We start from the raw sequence: 19445 nt of genomic DNA on the forward strand, positions 1-19445 counted from the left end.
TAGGCACACTGCGTCATCTGATCACATGGTTACATAAAGCAATGAAATAACATACTGGGGTCTCCCTGACTCCCATATAGCAAAAATGGAAGGAAGACATTGGGCCACCATTACACAAATCGGAATTGGCACAGGCACTTTAGTCACTTAAAGCCATATCTCGAAATCCACAGTTTAAGTGAATCCAATACACAGTCTTACACCAGGCCTATTAGACCCTGACAAAACTGAACCATATATTCCCCACAGCCAACCTCAAAAGACACCACAGACCTCCGGCATATGCTGTGGGAGGGTCCCACCCTAGCTAAATATTGGCAAGTAGTCCATTACGCCCTGGCATCTATTACAGAATTCCCGCACCTGAATACATGGGAGGCGACAGCTCTGGGGATCTTTAAGCGAGAAAAGAAACATATAGCTCAGGCCCACTTTGTACATCAGGCCCTATTACTTACAAAGCATGTTCTCACCCTACACTGGAGGGCTTCCCAGCCACCGCTCCCTATAAAATGGCAGATGACTCTTCTCCGATAGGGAGAAGCCGAAAGCACAAATCTCATCATGAGGAGGCCCTCCATCCCTGTAAATGCCTCATAGCGGCAGCAGGAGACACTATGTCCAAGCAGTTCCATGAGGAGATATGGGTGGCATACGCCCTTTCTACCCCCCCTGGGATGCCAGGTCGCGACCCCCTCCTACCACGACTACAGCACTACAGCCTCCTTTTACTGCAGAGTAGCTTCCCTGGAACCACCCTGGACACTGCCCTCGACGCAAATATTTAACCAGTTCCGCCATGGGCTAAAGCCCTCATTAGAAAGACCTTTGTTGCCCCATGGGCTAAAGCCCTCATTACTAAGACCTTTGTTGCCATCCTGTTCGCTCTCTGACCTCTCCCTGACACCATGATCCCCTAAGCTTGCGGTGTTATGTAACCTCACCCCTACTCTACATTCACTGTTCAAGAGGTGCACATACTTGAAGACGACACACTGGAGCAGCATTCTCCTACAAACACTCAGCACAGACTGCTCAATTAGAATACGCTCTTCTCCTGCTAGCCGTGGTCTGCCTGTGTTTTTGACCCCCTGATCCAACTCTATCCTGTACACAGCAGTGAGCTTATCGCAAAACTGACTTGTCCATGCTGACAAGTAACAATTGTGATGTTTATGTTACAATATCTGTGTCATGATATATTATAGTGAAACGGAAAAATACCTCAATAAAAAGATTTTGGGAAAAAAAGAAGTCACGAGATATATAGAGACCAAAGAATTCTTCTCAGAAAAATAAGAAAAAAGTTACTTACCTGTAACTTTGGTTCCCCAGTATTGGTAACTTTCATAGATTCCCATGCTTTGTATCATTCCCCGTCGTCGGAATGGGATCCTCGGTAGTATAAAAACCATAGAAACAAAAGAGAAAAACAGGCCTAGGCCTCATCTCATTTTGTATCCTATCACTCTCTTTGTGTAAAAGAGACCAAACTTTTGCCAGGACCAATCAGAGCAGCCTCACCCTCTAGAACCTTCCTGAGAGAGCTCAGAGCCTCAGATTTTCGTAGCCGTTGTGCAAACCGCCACTATCTCATGTGAAAAGACTGAGATTTCCCAGGGGAGGCAGGTGGGCGCATGGGAATATATGAAAGTTACCAATACTGGGGAACCAAAGTTACAGGTAAGTAACTTGTTTTCTTGCCCCAGTATTGGAACTTTCATAGATTCCCATGCTTTGTATCAGAGTACCTAGCAGTAAAGCACCAAGACACATTTTGCAAAAACATGGCATCACATAACTATATAGTAATACTTATAGTAAAGTAAGAAAAATAAGCAAAATTTGCTCACCAGGATGGAGGGATTGTAGGGAAAGCTCACCTCTCAATGAAAAAGATTCTGCAGAACTGCTTGACCAACAGCTGCGTCGTCTCGTCCTGCAGACTCTAGGCAGTAATGCTTCGTGAAGGTATGAGTACTGCTCCACGTTGCTGCCCTGCATATATCCTTAATGGCGACTCCAGAGAAAAGAGCCACAGACGATGCCACAGACCTTGTAGAATGGGCACAAACTCTACTGTTTAATGGCTTGCCCGCCTCCTGATGGCAAAATTGAATAGCACTGGAGATCCAGCGGGAAATGCCACTCTTTGCTAAAGGAAATCCCTTCCGTGGTGCGCTGTAGGACACAAACAACTGAGATGATTTCAGAAAGGGTCCTGTTCTCTCTAAGTAGAATTTCAAGCATCTCTGAACGTCCAAAGAATGTAAAGTGCGTTGCGCAGGTGTAGAAGGGCGCGGAAAGAAAGACTTTAAAATCAAAGGTTCATTCAAGTGGAACTCAGACGGCACCTTCGGAATGAACTTCGGATTGGTGCGAAGAATAAGAACATCCTTTTTGAATTGAAGGAATGGATGCACTATGGAGAGGGCTTGAAGCTCACTAACTCTCCTCGCTGAAGTAAGAGCTAAGAGGAGGGCAAGTTTCCAAGAGAGGAACTTCAAGTCCGCCTTGTGCACAGGCTCAAACGGAGGTTTCATGAGTTGAGCCAGGACAAGATTGAGCTGCCAAACTGGTGGAGGAGGTCGAACTGGAGGGTACATCCGGAACAAACCCTTCAAGAACTGCTTAACGATCCGAGAGGACCATAAGGAAGGGCCTGAAGAAGTACGCTGAAACCTTGAAATGGCTGCAAGATGGACTTTCACAGACGAATGTGCCAACCCAGATTTAGCCAATGATAGTATATATGGCAAGAGTTGGTGAGGCAGAGATTTGTAAGGATGGAGACCTTGTCTTTGACACCATAGGCAGAACCTTCTCCATTTTGCCTTGTAAGTCTTATTTGTCCTCGGTTCTCGAGCCTGTGACAAAAGGTCTCGACATTCCTGCAAAAGATTCAGATGACGGAACTCTCTGTGTTCAGGAGCCACGCTGTCAAGTGGAGCGATTTCGGATCCGGATGGTAAACCTGCCCCTGATTCCTGGACAACAGGGACGGAATTGATTGTAAGCGAATTGGAGGAGCTTGGGAGAGCCGCAGGAGCTCTGTATACCAAAATTGCCGGGGCCACGCTGGTGCTATGAGAATCATCTTGCACGGTTCCGCCTTCATTTTCTTGAGTACTCGAGGAATGAGGGGAATTGGAGGAAAAGCGTAAAAGAATGCGCTGTACCAGGCCATCGAAAGGGCGTTCCCCAGGGACCCCTGATGGTGAACCTTGCTTGCGTAAAACCGGCATTTGGCGTTCACTGGAGAGGCAAACAGGTCGATGGTAGATGTTCCCCAAACTGACAACACCCTCTCCAGAATGGACTGATTCAATTCCCATTCGTGCGTCACCTCCGTCTGTCGACTCAGGGCGTCCGCCTTGACATTGAGCGAGCCTGCCAGGTGTTCGGCTCTCAGACTGATGTTGTGAAGGATCGCATAATCCCAGATTCTCTGAGCTTCTGCGGACAGAGTTTGCAACCTCGTTCCCCCTTGCTTGTTGACGTAGTGCATGGCCGTCGTATTGTCCGTCCGGACCAGCACTGAATGATTGCGAACTCTGGGAAGGAAAGCCTGCAAAGCCAACCGAATGGCCGTCAGCTCCAAAAAATTGATATGGCACCGGCGCTGATCCGGGCTCCAGTGTCCGCTGACTTGAAGTTCGCGGAGCACCGCTCCCCAGCCTTCCAAAGAGGCATCCGTGGTTATGATGAGGGGGGATGGAGAAATTCTGAATGTCAGACCTTGTGCGATATTTTCTTGTGCCAGCCACCATTCGCATGCCTTTCTCATTGCTGAAGTCACCAACACCTTGTCGTTGAATGATCCATCTGCTTGGCGCCATTGTTTGTCAAGTTCTTCCTGCAGAGAGCGCATTCGCAGCCTGCAATGCAGAATTAATGGTATGCAGGATGACATCGACCTTAGAAGGGACTTGTATTGACGGACTGACAGGCATTTCTTGTGGAACAGTTGGCGAGCTGATACGATCAACTTTTGTTGACGTCCTCCGAAGGACGAGCCGTGCACTGTGTGGTGTCCAAAATGGCCCCCAGAAATCGTGTGGTCTTGGAGGGTTGCAGAACTGACTTGCATCTGTTTAATTGAAGGCCTAGGTGTCTGAACAACTGAATGCAAGTCGAAACAGCCTGAGAGGTTTCCTCGAAAGATGGAGCCTTGACTAGCTAGTCGTCCAAGTAAGGGAACACCTCCAGGGAATCTGTCCTTAGAAAAGCTGCCACTGGTGCCAACACCTTGGTGAACACCCGAGGTGCAGACCGAAGGCCAAACGGAAGCACCTTGAATTGGAAATGGCTCTTGCCCACTGTGAACCGCAGATATTGTCTGTGAGCTGGGTGTATCGGAATGTGGAAATACGCATCTTCTAAATCCAGGGAAGCCAAGTAGTCGCCTGGGTTCAAAAGAGGAAGAATTTCCTGGAGAGTGATCATCCTGAAAGAGAGTTTGATGAGATAAGTGTTGAGCTCTCGTAGGTCTAGAATGGGGCGCAAAGTCTCTGTCGTCTTCCGCACCAGGAAGAACCTGGAATAAAAACCTCTGCCCCTCTGAGAAAGAGGTACCGGTTCTATTGCCCCCTTGAGGAACAATTGATGGGCTTCTAGATGGAGCAGTCCCAGATATTTTGTGCGGATGGCGCCCGGAGCTCTTGTTGGAGGAAGATCTTGGAATTCCAACATATGGCCACTCTGTACAATATTCAGGACCCACTGGTCCGTTGTTATACACCTCCAGCTGTTCAGACAAAAAGATATCCTGTCCCCCACCGATGTGACTGGGAGGGAAGGAACAGCAGGTAGAGCCAGGAGGCCGCTATTGCTGCTTGGCGCTGTCACGTCCTTGACGGTTCTGACGCCCTCGTGGAGTTTGGCGAGAGTAAGACGCCGATTGTCCCTGCCGTTGATTGGAGTACTGGGTCTTATAATACTGGGACGATTGTGAACAATATCTCTGCTGGGCGTTGCCTCTATACGAAGAGAAACCTCTGCCATGAACGCCTTTAAATGGGACCTTACGGTAGTTGAGAGATCCCAGTGACTTCGCCGTGTCGGTATCTTTCTTTATATTCGGCAGTGCATCATCAACATGCTTACCGAAAAGCATTTCTCAATCAAATGGGAGGTCCAGGATCTTATTTTGGACCTCTTGACGAAACCAGGTGGCTCTCAACCAGCCCTAGCGACGTAGCACCGCTGACCCCGCTAAGGCCCGAAAAGCAGTGGAAGCGATATCCATTGCACAGTCAATGACTTCCAAGGAGGATTTTTCTCCCTCCATCAGCACTCTCTTGGCCTCATCCCTTGTCGCGTCTGGCAATTGTTCCACAAACGGTGCCATGTCACACCACATCTGGCGATCGTATCTGCCTACAATGGCGAGAGAATTCGCTGCTCTAACAAGCAAGCTGGCCATGGAAGAAAACCTCTTCCCCACGTTATCCAGACGACTACCGTCCTTGTCTGGAGGCTTAGTCAAAGGTGTCGTTGGATTTTTTTACTTGCTTTGGGCGGCCTGAGAGATGACCGAATCAGGCTTCGGCTGACCAAGAAGACAAGCTGGACTGCCTTCCGGAGCTTTATACTTTTTTTCCAGTTTGGGAAGCACGGGAATCACAGTGGCTGGATTCTGCATGATCTTCATGCCTTCCTCCCACACATGTTCGATTATCGGAATTGACTTGACAGATCTCCTGTATTGCTCCTTGAAATCATAGAGGAAGCGTTCAGACTCATCTCTCGCAACCGGCAGTCCAAACCTCTTTGCCGCCCTCTCCATCAGGTGATGGAACCCCCCTATGTCCACAGGAGGGGATATAGATGTATCACGACCAGTGGCGTCTGGGTCTTGTAGCCCACTGTCACCCTGATCAAGATCTGGGTCCTGCAATGGATCAGTCAAGGGATCCACTTGAACAGCATCTTCGTCCGAAAAGGTATCCTGCTGGACAGGATTGGTTGGTTCTGGATCCGGTGTTCGAGATAGGACCAGAGGTATAACCTGAGCTGGGAGGTGGGGCACCACCTGTGAAGGAGGCGGACCAGTAACTGACTGTGCTTGTGGCAAACCCTGAGGAGGAGGTTGCGCAGACTGCGTTGAAGGTTCCGAAGGAAACCTGTTTCTATAGTCCTGCAACATCAGCTGAAGATCAGAGAGCAGAGAGGCGGGCATGGCCACCATGTCCTGTCCTAAACCAGTGGGACGTCGTTCTTGTGAAACATAGTGCAACTGTTGGTCTCCTGCATGCTCGAAATATTCCTCCGTGTCAGTGTCCTGCAGTTTTACATGCAAGTCTGAGGGACTGTAGGCGTCTCCATAATGGCCAAACTCATCCTCCTCTTCCTCCGACTCATCATTCAGGAGCATATTTGGTGGATGCGACGACATTCGTCGTGGAGACGTCATTTCCGGCGTAATTTTCATCCTCTTCAGTGGAAAATGCATCTTTTGATCCGTCGACGGTCTCGTCGTCGGAGCAGTTGTCGACGGTATAGCCGTCTTCGTCGACGAAGTCTTGGTCTTCGACGGGACCATCGTCGACGGCACAGCCGCCATCGTCGACGAAGTCTTGGTCGTCGACGGGATGATCGTCGACGGTTTTGTAGACGAACTCGTCGTCAGAACCATCAGCGTCGACGTTGAAGTTGTCGTGGTCATCGACGTAGTTTTCGTCGTCGACGAGCCCGTCGACAGCACCTTACCGGAGCTCATCGTCGTCGACGTGAAACAAGCAATTGTCGACGAACCTGGGACCTTGAATGACGATGAAGACGTCAACGTGGAGATCGCTACCGACGACGAGCCCGTCGACGGAGCCAAGGAAACAGCGGGAACTTTCACAGAAGTAACAGTTGTCGACGTACCTGACGTTTTCGTCGTCGACGGACGCTGTTTTTTCTACGGACCGGTTCCAGGAGTGACAGAAGAATGTTTGTCACCGGCCTTCTCTTTTTTGGACGGAGGAGAAGTAATGGGAACCTCCTTTCTGTCCTTTGAGGCTGTAGCCAATCCAGTAGCCTGTCCCTGCCTCTCCTTTTCACTTCCGTGAGGAGATTGAAGGGGACCAGCCCTTTCAGACCTATCAGAGATCTTGTGAGGGGCCTTAAGAGGGGGCTCAAGTGAAGAAGAAGAACCAGGGGGAGACCTACCCCTCTTCCTGGACTAGTGAGAGGACGCCAGAGATGTTGAATCCTCCTCATCTGATGAAAGCACCTCCTTGCGAGTCTTCATCTTTTGAAGCCAGGTCAAAAGTCGACCCTCTCTGTCACGGAGAGTCTTGGTAGAGAAGGTTCTACAGATTTTGCAGTCGGTGGCCTTGTGGTCCGGGTAAAAGCAATAAATACAGTTGTCATGCCTATCCTCCACAAAAAGTCATTTTTTACCACAAGAGGCACAGGACCTGAACAGGGCCTTCTTCTCCTTGTAAGACATCTTGATAGTAGTTGAAAAAATTGAAGAAGTAATCCAAAATCCATTAAGATTGTAGAAAAGAAACTGAGCAGAGCTCAGTGGAGACTCCCTAGCACAACGTGCGGTAGAAAAATCGGAGGCTCTGAGCTCTCTCAGGAAGGTTCTAGAGGGTGAGGCTGCTCTGATTGGTCCTGGCAAAAGTTTGGTCTCTTTTACACAAAGAGAGTGATAGGATACAAAATGAGATGAGGCCTAGGCCTGTTTTTCTCTTTTGTTTCTATGGTTTTTATACTACCGAGGCTCCCATTCCGACGACGGGGAATGATACAAAGCATGGGAATCTATGAAAGTTCCAATACTGGGGCAATTTGCGAATGTCCACAGCCACCTCTAGATGGGAGGAGTAGACAGAGCACAGGATCTACAGCAGCACATGTAACAAAAAGTATGTGATCCAGCAAGAGAGAAAAGATGGCGTGTAGTCACCAGAAATACATAGTCTAAAGGTGAAGTGTGGTCAAGGGAGAGGAACTGAGTTAGTAAACAGTGTCTTAGGGGGAAGGTTTTTACTAGGAAGAACACAACACTAGGTTTTAAACCATTATTAAAACTGTTATTTAACTACAGACACTTTACTTCCAGAGTCCTGAGCTTCCATTCAACTGCCTGGAGCCCCTAAAAATAAGTCTAATTTTTCATTTGCTCTCAGACCTCAAAACAGCTGCCAGTCTCACAAACCCCTGCATAAATATCCTTCCAACAAGCAGACCCTCAGAACAGCTGCCCACCTTCGAATCCCTAAATAAAGGTGCTCACCCATAGATCCTGTCCAGCATGCGAGCCACAAAGTGCTCCTCGTCAGAGCTGGTCAAACTGAGCAGCTTGGCACCTAGCTCTTGGCAAAAGAGTTGTGCTTGAATCCATGTCTTTTTCTCCTGCCAGTCATCTGAGCGGAAGGCCTGCCAACGCAGGTAGAAAAGAAGAGATTATGATGAGAAAAAGACCTGCAAAGTTTTGTGAAACAAAAGTAAATGCACATTTATTCGGAAAACTCATGAAATCATCATAAAGTGAACAAGTCTGTGACTGCTGATGTCATGAACATGACAATCAATGCACCAGTTCAATAAGACCCTCCTCCACTTTTCCTACTTTGTACAACACCTCACCCACCAATAATAAAACAGTCTTAGGCCTCTTCATAAGTGTGAGAGAATAAACTTAACCCCCAGAATGTCTATTTCCTGCTTCCCCACTTCAACCATCTGAGTGTTACTATACCTCTTTGGTAGGATTGTATCTTACACAATCTCAAATATGGGTTAGTCACAGACAACACAGCATAACAAAAGTCATGGGGCAAATCCAAAAACCTTAGCTTAAAATCACAAAGCATGTAATTTGACAACCATGTGTGCCCAGACTATGGAGCTGCAAATCAAACTGAGTCCAACCTTTCAGATGACTGATTCCCCGGCTGCTCAGTATTTTGTGGGAAAAATATCCCTCTTACCTTATAACAATGACGCAGGCTGGGGTCAGAATTCCAGTCTTGTGGACATGAGCCAGTCAGGGTAGGTGTTGGGTAGGCAGATGGCAAATCAGGGAGACCAGTGTTTTGCCTGCAGATGTACTTGGCCCTGGATGTGGCACAATCTTTCACCTCCCAGAGACCCATGGAACGTCCTGTAGCCAATGCCACACACCCACCTCGCTCATAGCCTATGGAGAAGTGTGAAAGCCAAAATGAGACAATTAACTGTGAAATCTGAAAAGATGATAGTTTAGCAGAACAAATATTTGCTTAGATGCAAAGAAACACACTCCAAACGAGCATGAGTGAATGGCCCAGTCCTCACTTTCCCCTTCTAGCCCCATTTCATTCTGATATGACTGGACCCTCTACTTATTCACCAATACCTCCTGTGTTAAGAAACCCTTGTTCACAATGGCATGAAGCAATACAGCATACCCAGTCAGTCAGTCAAATAACTTTATTCGGTTTGTTTGTACAAAACCATCAAAGTATACACAAAGAATAAAAACATTATCAAATCACAAGTAAAAAAATATAAAAACAAGTACATTTTCCAATAGCTTATTGAAAGGGGCGATAGAAATGGACAGTCAAACATACATCAAAATACATTAAGAGACAGATGTGGGTACATAAGGTGCATATTCTACAAGACAATTCAAAATACAGCATACGAGAATGAATCATTTTGGTGCTTTTGTCACTGTATGTTTATGCAATTTTCACGCTGTCTCCCTGACTTGATTTTTATTTTTATAAACTCAGTTAGCTGGCATACTTTAGTCTGGCCAATTGGAGACTGCCAAGCAGCCTCCCATTGCATGGGCTCTACACCTAAACATGGTGTATCTTTAGTGAACACTAATTGGTATATTTGGCATTAGCTAAGGTATCAGGAAGGTCCTTCAGAAAGTGTACAAGTAGCATAAACGTTGTATGTCATGTGTGCTGCAATGTAGCTCTACGGTACAAAAGGGGGTGGTGATGGACGGAGCATCTGAACCAATCAAACAATCACACCTAGTCAACAGATCTGGATTTAATCCATCACCGTTCTTTAGCACACTCTGCCACCCCAGTTCAGACATATATGCAAATCAGTCTGACCCTGTGACTCATGGGAACAGTCCAGCCCGAACTGCCAACCATGCCTTCCCTGGACCAGAAACAAGCTTCCTAGGACCGATTTCTGGCATTACAGCCGTCTTCAGCCAGGCTTGCTTGAATCCAGTGGCAAAGTGAGCAAGGGACTCACGTCTGAGCATAGCCTGCCAACTTACAGCGTACAAAGCGGTACAAAAGGGGCTGGTGATTGACGGAGCATCTGAACCAATCAAACACTCACACCCAGTCAACAGATCTGGGTTTAATCCATCACAGTGGCAGTTCGGGCTGGACTGTTCCCATGAGGCACAGGGTCAGACTGATTTGCATATGGCCATCTCTGAACTGGGGTGGCAGAGTGGGCTAAAGAACGGTGATGGATTAAACCCAGATCTGTTGACTGGGTGTGAGTGTTTGATTGGTTCAAACGTGACCTCAACTTTAGATTATTTTTAGGAACTCCCTCCCGTCTTTCACTTGGGAGGTGGGGGTGTCATGTATGAACCAATAATGAGTTACAAAACCATTGTTACAGGTGAGTAACTTGTCTATTTTTAGTGTGAACCTAGAGTCATATTCTACGCATATATTTTGTAGGGGTATTTGCTTCTTCTGGCGGATGGTTTGAAGTGATAGTTGTACAAATTAACTATTTTACCACCATTTAACCCACCATGGCTTTCTTTTAGTTTTGTATGTCTACACAATGCTTATTTGTGAAAGTGTGTAGATAAGCATGCTTCTCAGGTTTTGTAATCTACATATATATTAACAAATAGAAACTAAAGCGGCTTCCTTTTTCCTAGGTGAATGTGCCATTGGCTACCTGTCTAGTGTTTGGTCTAATGACATGAAAGATATTTGTATATTCCAAACAATCAATGTGGTAGTTGTCCCAGTCACAGAACAAAATACCACTAAAACGTTGGGGATATGTACTACAAAAAACTGATTGGTCTTCGTAATCCCTATAGTCTCCTGAAGATGGTACATACCTGACCACCCTAACATCCAAAGTTTGCAAAACTGAATTGATTGATTCATATCAAAGTGTCAAAAACACTGAAGGAATTAATTTTGGATGGGTTTGCATGGACATCATATTCTTGTATGTGCAAACATTTAGCTGTCCTAGCAGTAAACTTGCACATCATTTACTCTTCTTATGTTTGCAATTGGTACTAAAAAGGTCTTTATAGAGTTACAAATTTAAACAGTATTTTACACCTAGGTTCAAAATAGTTTTTTAAATTAATCCAACTAGAGCAAAATTTAAATTCCATGGCAGAACTAGTTCTTCCCGTGGGGATAAGATCCATTTGTCCCTTTCAAAACGAAAATGCTACTTACCAGTATGCATCTGTTCTTGCCATGTAGAGCTGCAGAGTTGTACACCTTAGCATTAGACCGCCACCTGGTTTTGGGCTCGGATGATTGCAGGTTGTTGTTGTCTTGGAAGAAGTCTTTGTAGTCATGAGATGGGTGACTCCTCCCTTGGACAATACTGCGCATGGGCATCGACTCCATCCTTAGATTGTTTTTCGCCATGATGGGAAATGATGGAGTTGGAAGAGATACAGTAAGAAAAGGATGTCCATGCGTGTTCATCTAAGTAAGATGAAAAACTGGAACGGCTACAAGTCCCGGGGAGGCGGGAGGGCGTGTACAACTCTGCAGCTCTACATGCCAAGAACAGATGCATACTGGTAAGTAGCATTTTCCGTTCGAGGCATATGAGCTGCAGATTGTGCACCTTAGCATTGATTGTGCAGCAGTGTCTCCCCTTAGCGGTGGTCACCTGTATCCGTTGGAGTTGTTAGAAATAAAGTTTTAAGGACAGCTTGGCCTACTGCAGCTTGCTGCTTGGCTTACACATCAACACAATAGTGTTTAGTGAAGGTATGTGGTGTAGACCATGTATTATAATTGTATTGTAATTGCATTTATATAGCTCTTACTACCCCTGACGAGGCGTCGAATTGCTTTTTCGGCGGGTAGCATGCTACTCCGGGACCCACAGAGGATTCGTTTTGAATTAGTATAGTGAAACACGCAAGTACATTTTAAGTGGTGGATAGGTTAGTCAGTTATTTCGATTTGGAATGATAGCAGAAGGATAGAGTAGGACAAAGGTAAGTATTTATTTATCGCTCGCTTGTTGACGCATGCTATTCAGGGAGCCTATGAAGGATTAGTGGTGAATTAATATGGTGAAATATGAGGTAATTTCAGTGGTGGATATTAGTCTGTTACTTGGAGTAAGAAGGATAGCGGATGGATAAAAGGGGAAGAAAGATTTGCATTCATATAGCACTTGTTACCCTTGATGGGTGTTGAAGCGCTTTTTTGGCGAGTAGCACGCCACTCCGGAACCCATAAAGGATTAGTGTTGAAAATTAGTATAGTATAAATATGAAGTAATTTGAGTAGTGGGTATGTTATTCAGTTATTTGAGCAGTATATTAGTATAGTTGAATATGGAACATGGCATTTGAGAAGTGAACATGTTAGTCTGTTAATGTTGATAGAAAAAGGATAGTGGAGGGATAAAAGAGTGAAGGATTTTTTTTTAAAGAGAAAAAGGGCAGCATTTCTGGCCCTAGTCCCGACCAGTCTCGAACAGGCCCAAACAGGCAACTACCCTTGTCCTCTCCACCCTTAACAGGCCCAAACAGGCAACTACCCTTGTCCTCTCCACCCTTAACAGGCCCAAACAGGCAACTACCCTTGTCCTCTCCACCCTTAACAGGCCCAAACAGGCAACTACCCTTGTCCTCTCCACCCTTAGCCTCGACGCCCGGGCTGAGACGCCCTAAGCCTGGCCCTTTTTGTAGCCCTAGTAATCAGGTGACCCCTTCAGCCAATGGGAACCCTAGCCCTAACACTATCCAATCACAACACTAGCCCTAACATCTAGAACCAATAGGAGACCAGGACCTTGCAGCCAATCTTAACCCTAGTCCAAGCACCCAATCAGTTCAAAAACCCTGATCTCGACATCCAATAAAAGCCTTAGTCCTACCAATAGTCCCAACCCAAGTCCAAGCAGCCAATGGTACAAGTAGCCCTAGTCCCTACTTCCAATAGAAAGCCTAACCCTACCCTTAGTCTCCATCACTCCCCAATTTGCTCTATCGGGCATATTGATCTACCGCCCCCCTGGCAGTGATGTGGCATTTAGGGAGGCCCTCCCAGACGCTATTAGCACGCTGGCAGTAAGGTGTGCTAACTTTTCTATTCTCGGGGATCTAAATCTTCACTATGACAATTTGACCGTGCCCGCTGTGAGTAGCTCCGTGGCTGATCTTGAGGCCCTCCAACTGGCTCAAAGGGCCGCGTCTCCCACCCATGTAGGTGGACATACCTTAGACCCCTTTTTTACGAACTTGGCAGAGGCAAGCGTCTCTACCCCATCTCCCCTGGCCTGGACGGATCATTTCCTGGTGCAGATCCAGTGTCCACTGTATGAGCCCCGGCTTAAAGCTACGGTCCGAGCTGTCCCGAGACGGCGCTGGAATAAACTCAAACTTGAGGACTTCCACCGTCTTCTATCGTCGGACCCGTTGGGCCCCTCAGATACCGTGGAAACGGGCTATGACCGGTTCTGTGAATGGGTCACCAGGGCTCTTGATTCCCTTGTCCCGATAGCTTTGAGCAAACGTGGATCAAGGGACCCCAGTCCTTGGTATGATGAATCTCTGCGGGCGCTCAAAAGTACGTGTAGACGTGCTGAGCGAGAATGGCGGAAAACTTACGATAGTAACAAAAAAGTCCTGTACCTGGCCACTGTTAAATCTTACCATCGAGCTGTCTGCAGAGCTCGCGCGGCATTTTACGCCATTGAATTCCGCAACAGCACCAATCCATCTAAAACCATTTTTAAGGCTCTTAAAGATCTGGTGGCAAAAAAGGTTTCAGCGAACGAATACTGTTCCATCTCACACTGCGAAACCTTGGCGGCCTTTTTTCTCGAAAAGGTCCAAGCCATCTATAGAGCCTTTCCTATGGTTTTGCCCTCTGTCGGAGGACCTTGTAACCTCCCAGTGCAGGATGTTTTACATTCTCTTCCCAGCCTAACACCTGAAAGTTTTAAGAAATTGGCTCAGCAGGTCAAGACTGGGTCCCCGGCTGATCCTTTAAGGCCAGCTTTGTTCAGAGACCTGGCATCCTACGACCTTTCGCTGGTCTGCTCCTTGATCAATACCTCGCTGACATCTGGTTTGGTCCCTGCAAAGTGGAAACAGGCAGTGGTCATGCCCAACTTAAAAAAGCTGTCATTGGACGCCAGCAAACCTGAGAACTACCGCCCGATTTCGCTCCTCCCTTGGCCGGCCAAGGTAGCGGAGGCGCATGTAAATGCTGCCCTTTCAGATCATCTCCTACGGGCCAACATTCAGACATTACGCAGAATTGATTTCGAGCTGGGCACAGCACGGAGACAGCCCTCCTTTTTATGGTGGAACATCTGGGCTCCGTGTTGGATGCGGGTCAAACGGCGGCGCTTGTGTTATTAGACCTTAGCGCCGCCTTTGACACCGTTTCGCACAAGATCCTTCTGCAGCGCCTGGAGGAAGCAGGCGTTGTTGGCCCGGCGCTCCAGTGGTACTGTTCCTTTCTTGCTGACCGGTCTTTTTGCGTGGCCGTTCCGCCCCATCAGTCCAAATTCTATCCTCTAGATCTTGGGGTCCCTCAGGGTTCCTCGCTGAGCCCCACGTTATTCAATCTTTACATGAGACCGCTGGCTGAGGTCGTCAAGCGTTGGGGTATGACTATGGTGTCATACGCTGACGACACTCAGCTAGCGGTCACGCTCAGTGGGGACTCTGATGTGGATGCCCCTAGATTCCAGAACGGACTTCGGGCTGTCGCCAGCTGGATGACTTCCAACTGTCTCCAGTTGAACGCAAAAAAGACGGATATTATGATCTTCGGCAAGCAAACGGAACTCTGGGGCGATATGTGGTGGCCTTCGGAACTTGGTCCCACGCCGATGCCGGTGTCGGACATAAAAGATCTTGGGGTGTGGCTAGACCCTACCCTCAGCTTTGTCTGCCACACAAAGCGCATTGCGGCTTTTTGCTTTGGCATTCTGCGCGGCCTAAAACCTGTGTTAAAATTCTTCGACGCATCAACCAGGCAACTTGTGGTGCAAGCGACGGTGATTTCTCGGCTCGATTATGCCAGCTCCCTTTTGGTAGGGCTGAATCAGGCCGAAATCACCCGCCTTCAACGCGTGCAGAATGCGGCCGCCAGAGCAGTCGTGGGTCTACCCAGGTTTTGTTCTGCTGTCAACACCTTGCGTTCTCTCCATTGGCTGCCGATCAAGCAGAGGATCCAATTTAAAGTACTTTGTGTGTCTCACAAGATCCTCAAGGGCTCTCCTGCCTTGATTCTTCTGAATCTTTTGTCCCCCTACGCTCCGGTCTACTCTTTAAGATCATCTGACCTTGAACTTGCAGTAGTCCCCCGTTTTAAGCGTAGCCGTGCTGGCGGCCGTTCATTTCGAGTACGTGCCGCGGCCTTGTGGAACTCCCTTTCCCCAGAGATACGTGCCCTCGATGATCTGCTCTCCTTTCGTAAAGCCGTTAAGACTTTTCTGTTCCCTTAAATCTGTTCCCTCTTTTTACCCTCTCTAAGTTGTGTTGTGTTGGTACCTTGTCGGGCGCCAGGACCCTCCTTTGCTGGAGCAGCTGTGCACGTAATAAATGACCTTAACATAACATAACATAACAACTGGTCCAACTACCAATCATACCAGAAGCACTAAATAGCTACTTCCAATTAAAGGACTAACCCTAGCCCTAGTCCCACCCTACTCCCAACAACCAATAACATAGGAAGCCCTAGTCCCTACTTCCTATAGAAATCCGAACCCTAGCCCTAGTCCCAACCCTGCAATGATTGAATCACACACAGAGAAACCAATCAGAACCCTCAAATACCCAACCAATGAGGACATTAACCCTAACCCAATAGAAACACGAGATACAACCACCAATCAGTGTACACATGTGCCAACCATCAGCACACCATATAAGGTCCCAGCAACCTCAGACAAGGTTTGCTGGCCAGGGAGTTGGAAGCTGCTTGCTCCTGTTCAGAATCTCCTAGGAGACAGACAGGCTCAATCCACAACTTTAGACTTCAGCAGGTAAAGGCTTCACTAACTCGAAATCTAACAATACTGTTTGAATAAAGCTTTACTCCCCCTGCTGGCCAAAAAAACGAAGTGCACAGGCCCCAGTAAATACAGTTTCAACAGCTCACAGAAACACCCTCTGATGTAGAAAATCCCTGTTGCGGGGGAGGGGGGGCAGGGGGGCTGGCCTCAATGGCTTGTGAACACAAAATGGTGGCTGGGGGTGCACTGTTTCAGCACACAGGCCTAAGCACAGAGCAAAGGAGAAATTTGGAGGGAAAACAGATTTGTCACCAAGGAATGAGAGGGACAAACTACAGAAGTTGGACTGCAAATCCCACAATTCAACACACTAAATGAAGGCAATCATGGGCAGGGAAAACCACACATTTAAAACACAACACAGGTGATAAAAAATGCAATTACAGGCAGGCTATTTATTTTATTTATTTTCAGAGTTTTATATAGCGCAAACAAGATCTTCGCAGATATCAGAGCGCTTTACATAGACGGGTACATGAGGGAACAAAGTCAAATAGGTAAATCAATAGATCACACAGTAAAGAAGGGTACATGAGGGAACAAAGTCAAATAAGTAAATCAGTAGATCATACAGTACAGATAATACAAATGGGTGACTGCAAATCCAATCATGTGAATGATATGACAACTCGTACAAATGAGTAAAGAGGTCAAACAAGTAATACAGATCATTGCAGGGTGTTAATAGCGTTCGAGATAGTAGTTCAAGTGTATTTAGCCATGAGGATAGCTTTTACTTCTTTTTTGAAGAGTGTAGTGGAGGAGATGAGCCTGGTTTCGGGAGGGAGTGAGTTCCAAATCCTAGGCGCCATTCCTGAGAAAGAGCGCTTGTATGTTTTTTCCTTCCGGAATTTTCGGGGTTTCAGCAGAAGATTGTTTGCGCCTCTCGTGTTTCTGATTCCCCCGGAGATTGTCAATTTCTGAGCAAGGTAGCCGGGTGAGTTTAGGTGTACCGCCTTGTGTGTCATGCAGGCGATTTTCAGATGTATTCTGGCTTCAAACGGCAACCAGTTCAGGGATTTCAAGTCAGGGGTAATGTGGGAGTGCTTTTTTGACCCAGTGATGAGTCTCGCTGCCGCATTTAGAGACGCTTTTAGTGGTGCGGTTGTAGATAGTGGGAGTCCGCAGAGGGCGGTACTGCCGTATTCAATTCGTGGGATGACTAGTGCTTGCACCGCAGTTTGGAAGTCTTTGGCTGGGAGGTACGGTTTAAGTTTCCTCAGAGTATTGATCTGGAAGTTCGCTCCCTTTGTAGCCTTGCTGATATGTTGCTGCATGTTTAGATTGGTGTCGAGTGTTATGCCTAAAGATTTTGCTGAGTCTACGATGGTGGGTTGGACATTGAGTTAACTGTAACAACCACAGGCATAGACAGTAAACACAGAAAGTGAAAATCGTTTTTAAACAACTTTTTGTCTTGGGAAGAGACAGCACTAGTCTGTCTCCTTACCACTTCCTGGACTCTGCTCAAAGCAATCTGGGGCACATGTGGGCTGCAACTCACAAGATAGAGGAGAATGATTTGGGGTGCACCCAGCAAGGCCTTCAGGGGCCTGGGCAGGTGTGAGAGGAGGGCTCAGACTTGCCTGGTAGCTGAATAGCCAATGGTCTGCTGGCCTGGGGGTGGGGTCTGGGCAGCTGCTTGCTCCTGTTCAGAATCTCCTAGGAGACAGACAGGCTCAATCCACAACTTTGGACTTCAGCAGGTAAAGGCTTCACTAACTCGAAATCTAACAATACTGTTTGAATAAAGCTTTACTACCCCTGCTGGCCAAAAAACGAAGTGCACAGGCCCCAGTAAATACAGTTTCAACAGCTCACAGAAGCACCCTCTGATGTAGAAAATCCCTGTTGCTTGGGGGGGTGGGGGGGGATGGGGCAGGGGGGCTGGCCTCACTGGCTTGGGAACACAAAATGGTGGCTGGGGGTGAACTGTTTCAGCACACAGGCCTAAGCACAGAGAAAATGAGAAATTTGGAGGGAAAACAGATTTGTCACCAAACTACAGAAGTTGGACTGCAAATCCCACAATTCAACACACTAAATGAAGGCAATCATGGGCAGGGAAAACCACACATTTAAAACACAATACAGGTGATAAAAATGCAATTACAGGCAGGCTAAAACTACAATTTTTAACTGTTACAACCACAGGCATAGACCGTAAACACAGAAAGTGAAAATCGTTTTTTAAACAACTTTTTGTCTTGGGAAGAGACAGCACTAGTCTGTCTCCTTACCACTTCCTGGACTCTGCTCAAAGCAATCTGGGTCACATGTGGGCTGCAACTCACAAGATGGAGGAGAATGATTTGGGGTGCACCCAGCAAGGCCTTCAGGGGCCTGGGCAGGTGTGAGAGGAGGGCTCAGCCTTGCCTGGTAGCTGAATAGCCAATGGTCTGCTGGCCTGGGGGTGGGGTCTCGGCAGCTGCTTGCTCCTGTTCAGAATCTCCTAGGAGACAGACAGGCTCAATCCACAACTTTGGACTTCAGCAGGTAAAGGCGTCACTAACTCGAAATCTAACAATACTGTTTGAATAAAGTTTTACTCCCCCTGCTGGCCAACAAAACGAAGTGCACAGGCCCCAGTAAATACAGTTTCAACAGCGCACAGAGGCACCCTCTGATGTAGAAAATCCCTGTTGCGGGGGGGGGGGGTAGCTGAATAGCCAGTGGAATGCTCTCTAGGAGGAACTGTTAAAGTACGTTTAGCTTTAACATAGCATATTTGTATACACTTTACAATCCACCTCGCAATCCCACCTTTGGAGATGGGGTTGCCTTTATGAGAAGGAGAGAAAGCTACAAACAGTTGTTTTGTCTTCCTAAAGAATTTAGTTCTATCTATGTAGTATAAAAGAGCTCTTTTAACATCTAATGTGTGTAAGGCTCTTTCTGCCACAGAGTCTGGGTTTTGGAAAAACACAGTTAGCTCTACGGATTGATTTAGGTGAAAAGAGGTGATGACCTTTGGAAAAAATTTTGGATTGGATCTTAGATCCACTTTGTTAGGATGTATTTGAAAAAATGGTTCTTGTATTGTGAAAGCTTGTATTTCACTTACCCTCCTAAGAGAGGTAATGGCAACAGGGAAAGCTGTTTTCCATGTTAGGAATTGTAGTTCACATTTATGTAAAGGCTCGAACGGGGGTCCCATGAGCCTTGTTAGTACAAGATTTAGGTTCCACACAGGAGAAGGTGGT

The 19445-nt window shown here is 47.1% G+C and overlaps 1 protein-coding gene and 1 pseudogene across 1 annotated transcript in view; both read right to left on the bottom strand.

Annotated features, from left to right (window-relative positions):
• Window positions 1–19445, bottom strand: part of MRC2 (mannose receptor C-type 2) — a 531676-nt gene that overhangs the window by 239059 nt on the left and 273172 nt on the right. The window contains 2 exon segments of the mRNA XM_086923828.1: window positions 8237–8379; window positions 8934–9142. Coding sequence (XP_086779954.1) covers window positions 8237–8379; window positions 8934–9142 — 352 coding nt within the window.
• Window positions 4826–7441, bottom strand: LOC147716964 (uncharacterized; annotated as a pseudogene).

The sequence above is a fragment of the Lissotriton vulgaris genome, chromosome 5 (genome assembly GCF_964263255.1).
Source record: "Lissotriton vulgaris chromosome 5, aLisVul1.2, whole genome shotgun sequence".
NCBI classification, from domain to species: domain Eukaryota; kingdom Metazoa; phylum Chordata; class Amphibia; order Caudata; family Salamandridae; genus Lissotriton; species Lissotriton vulgaris.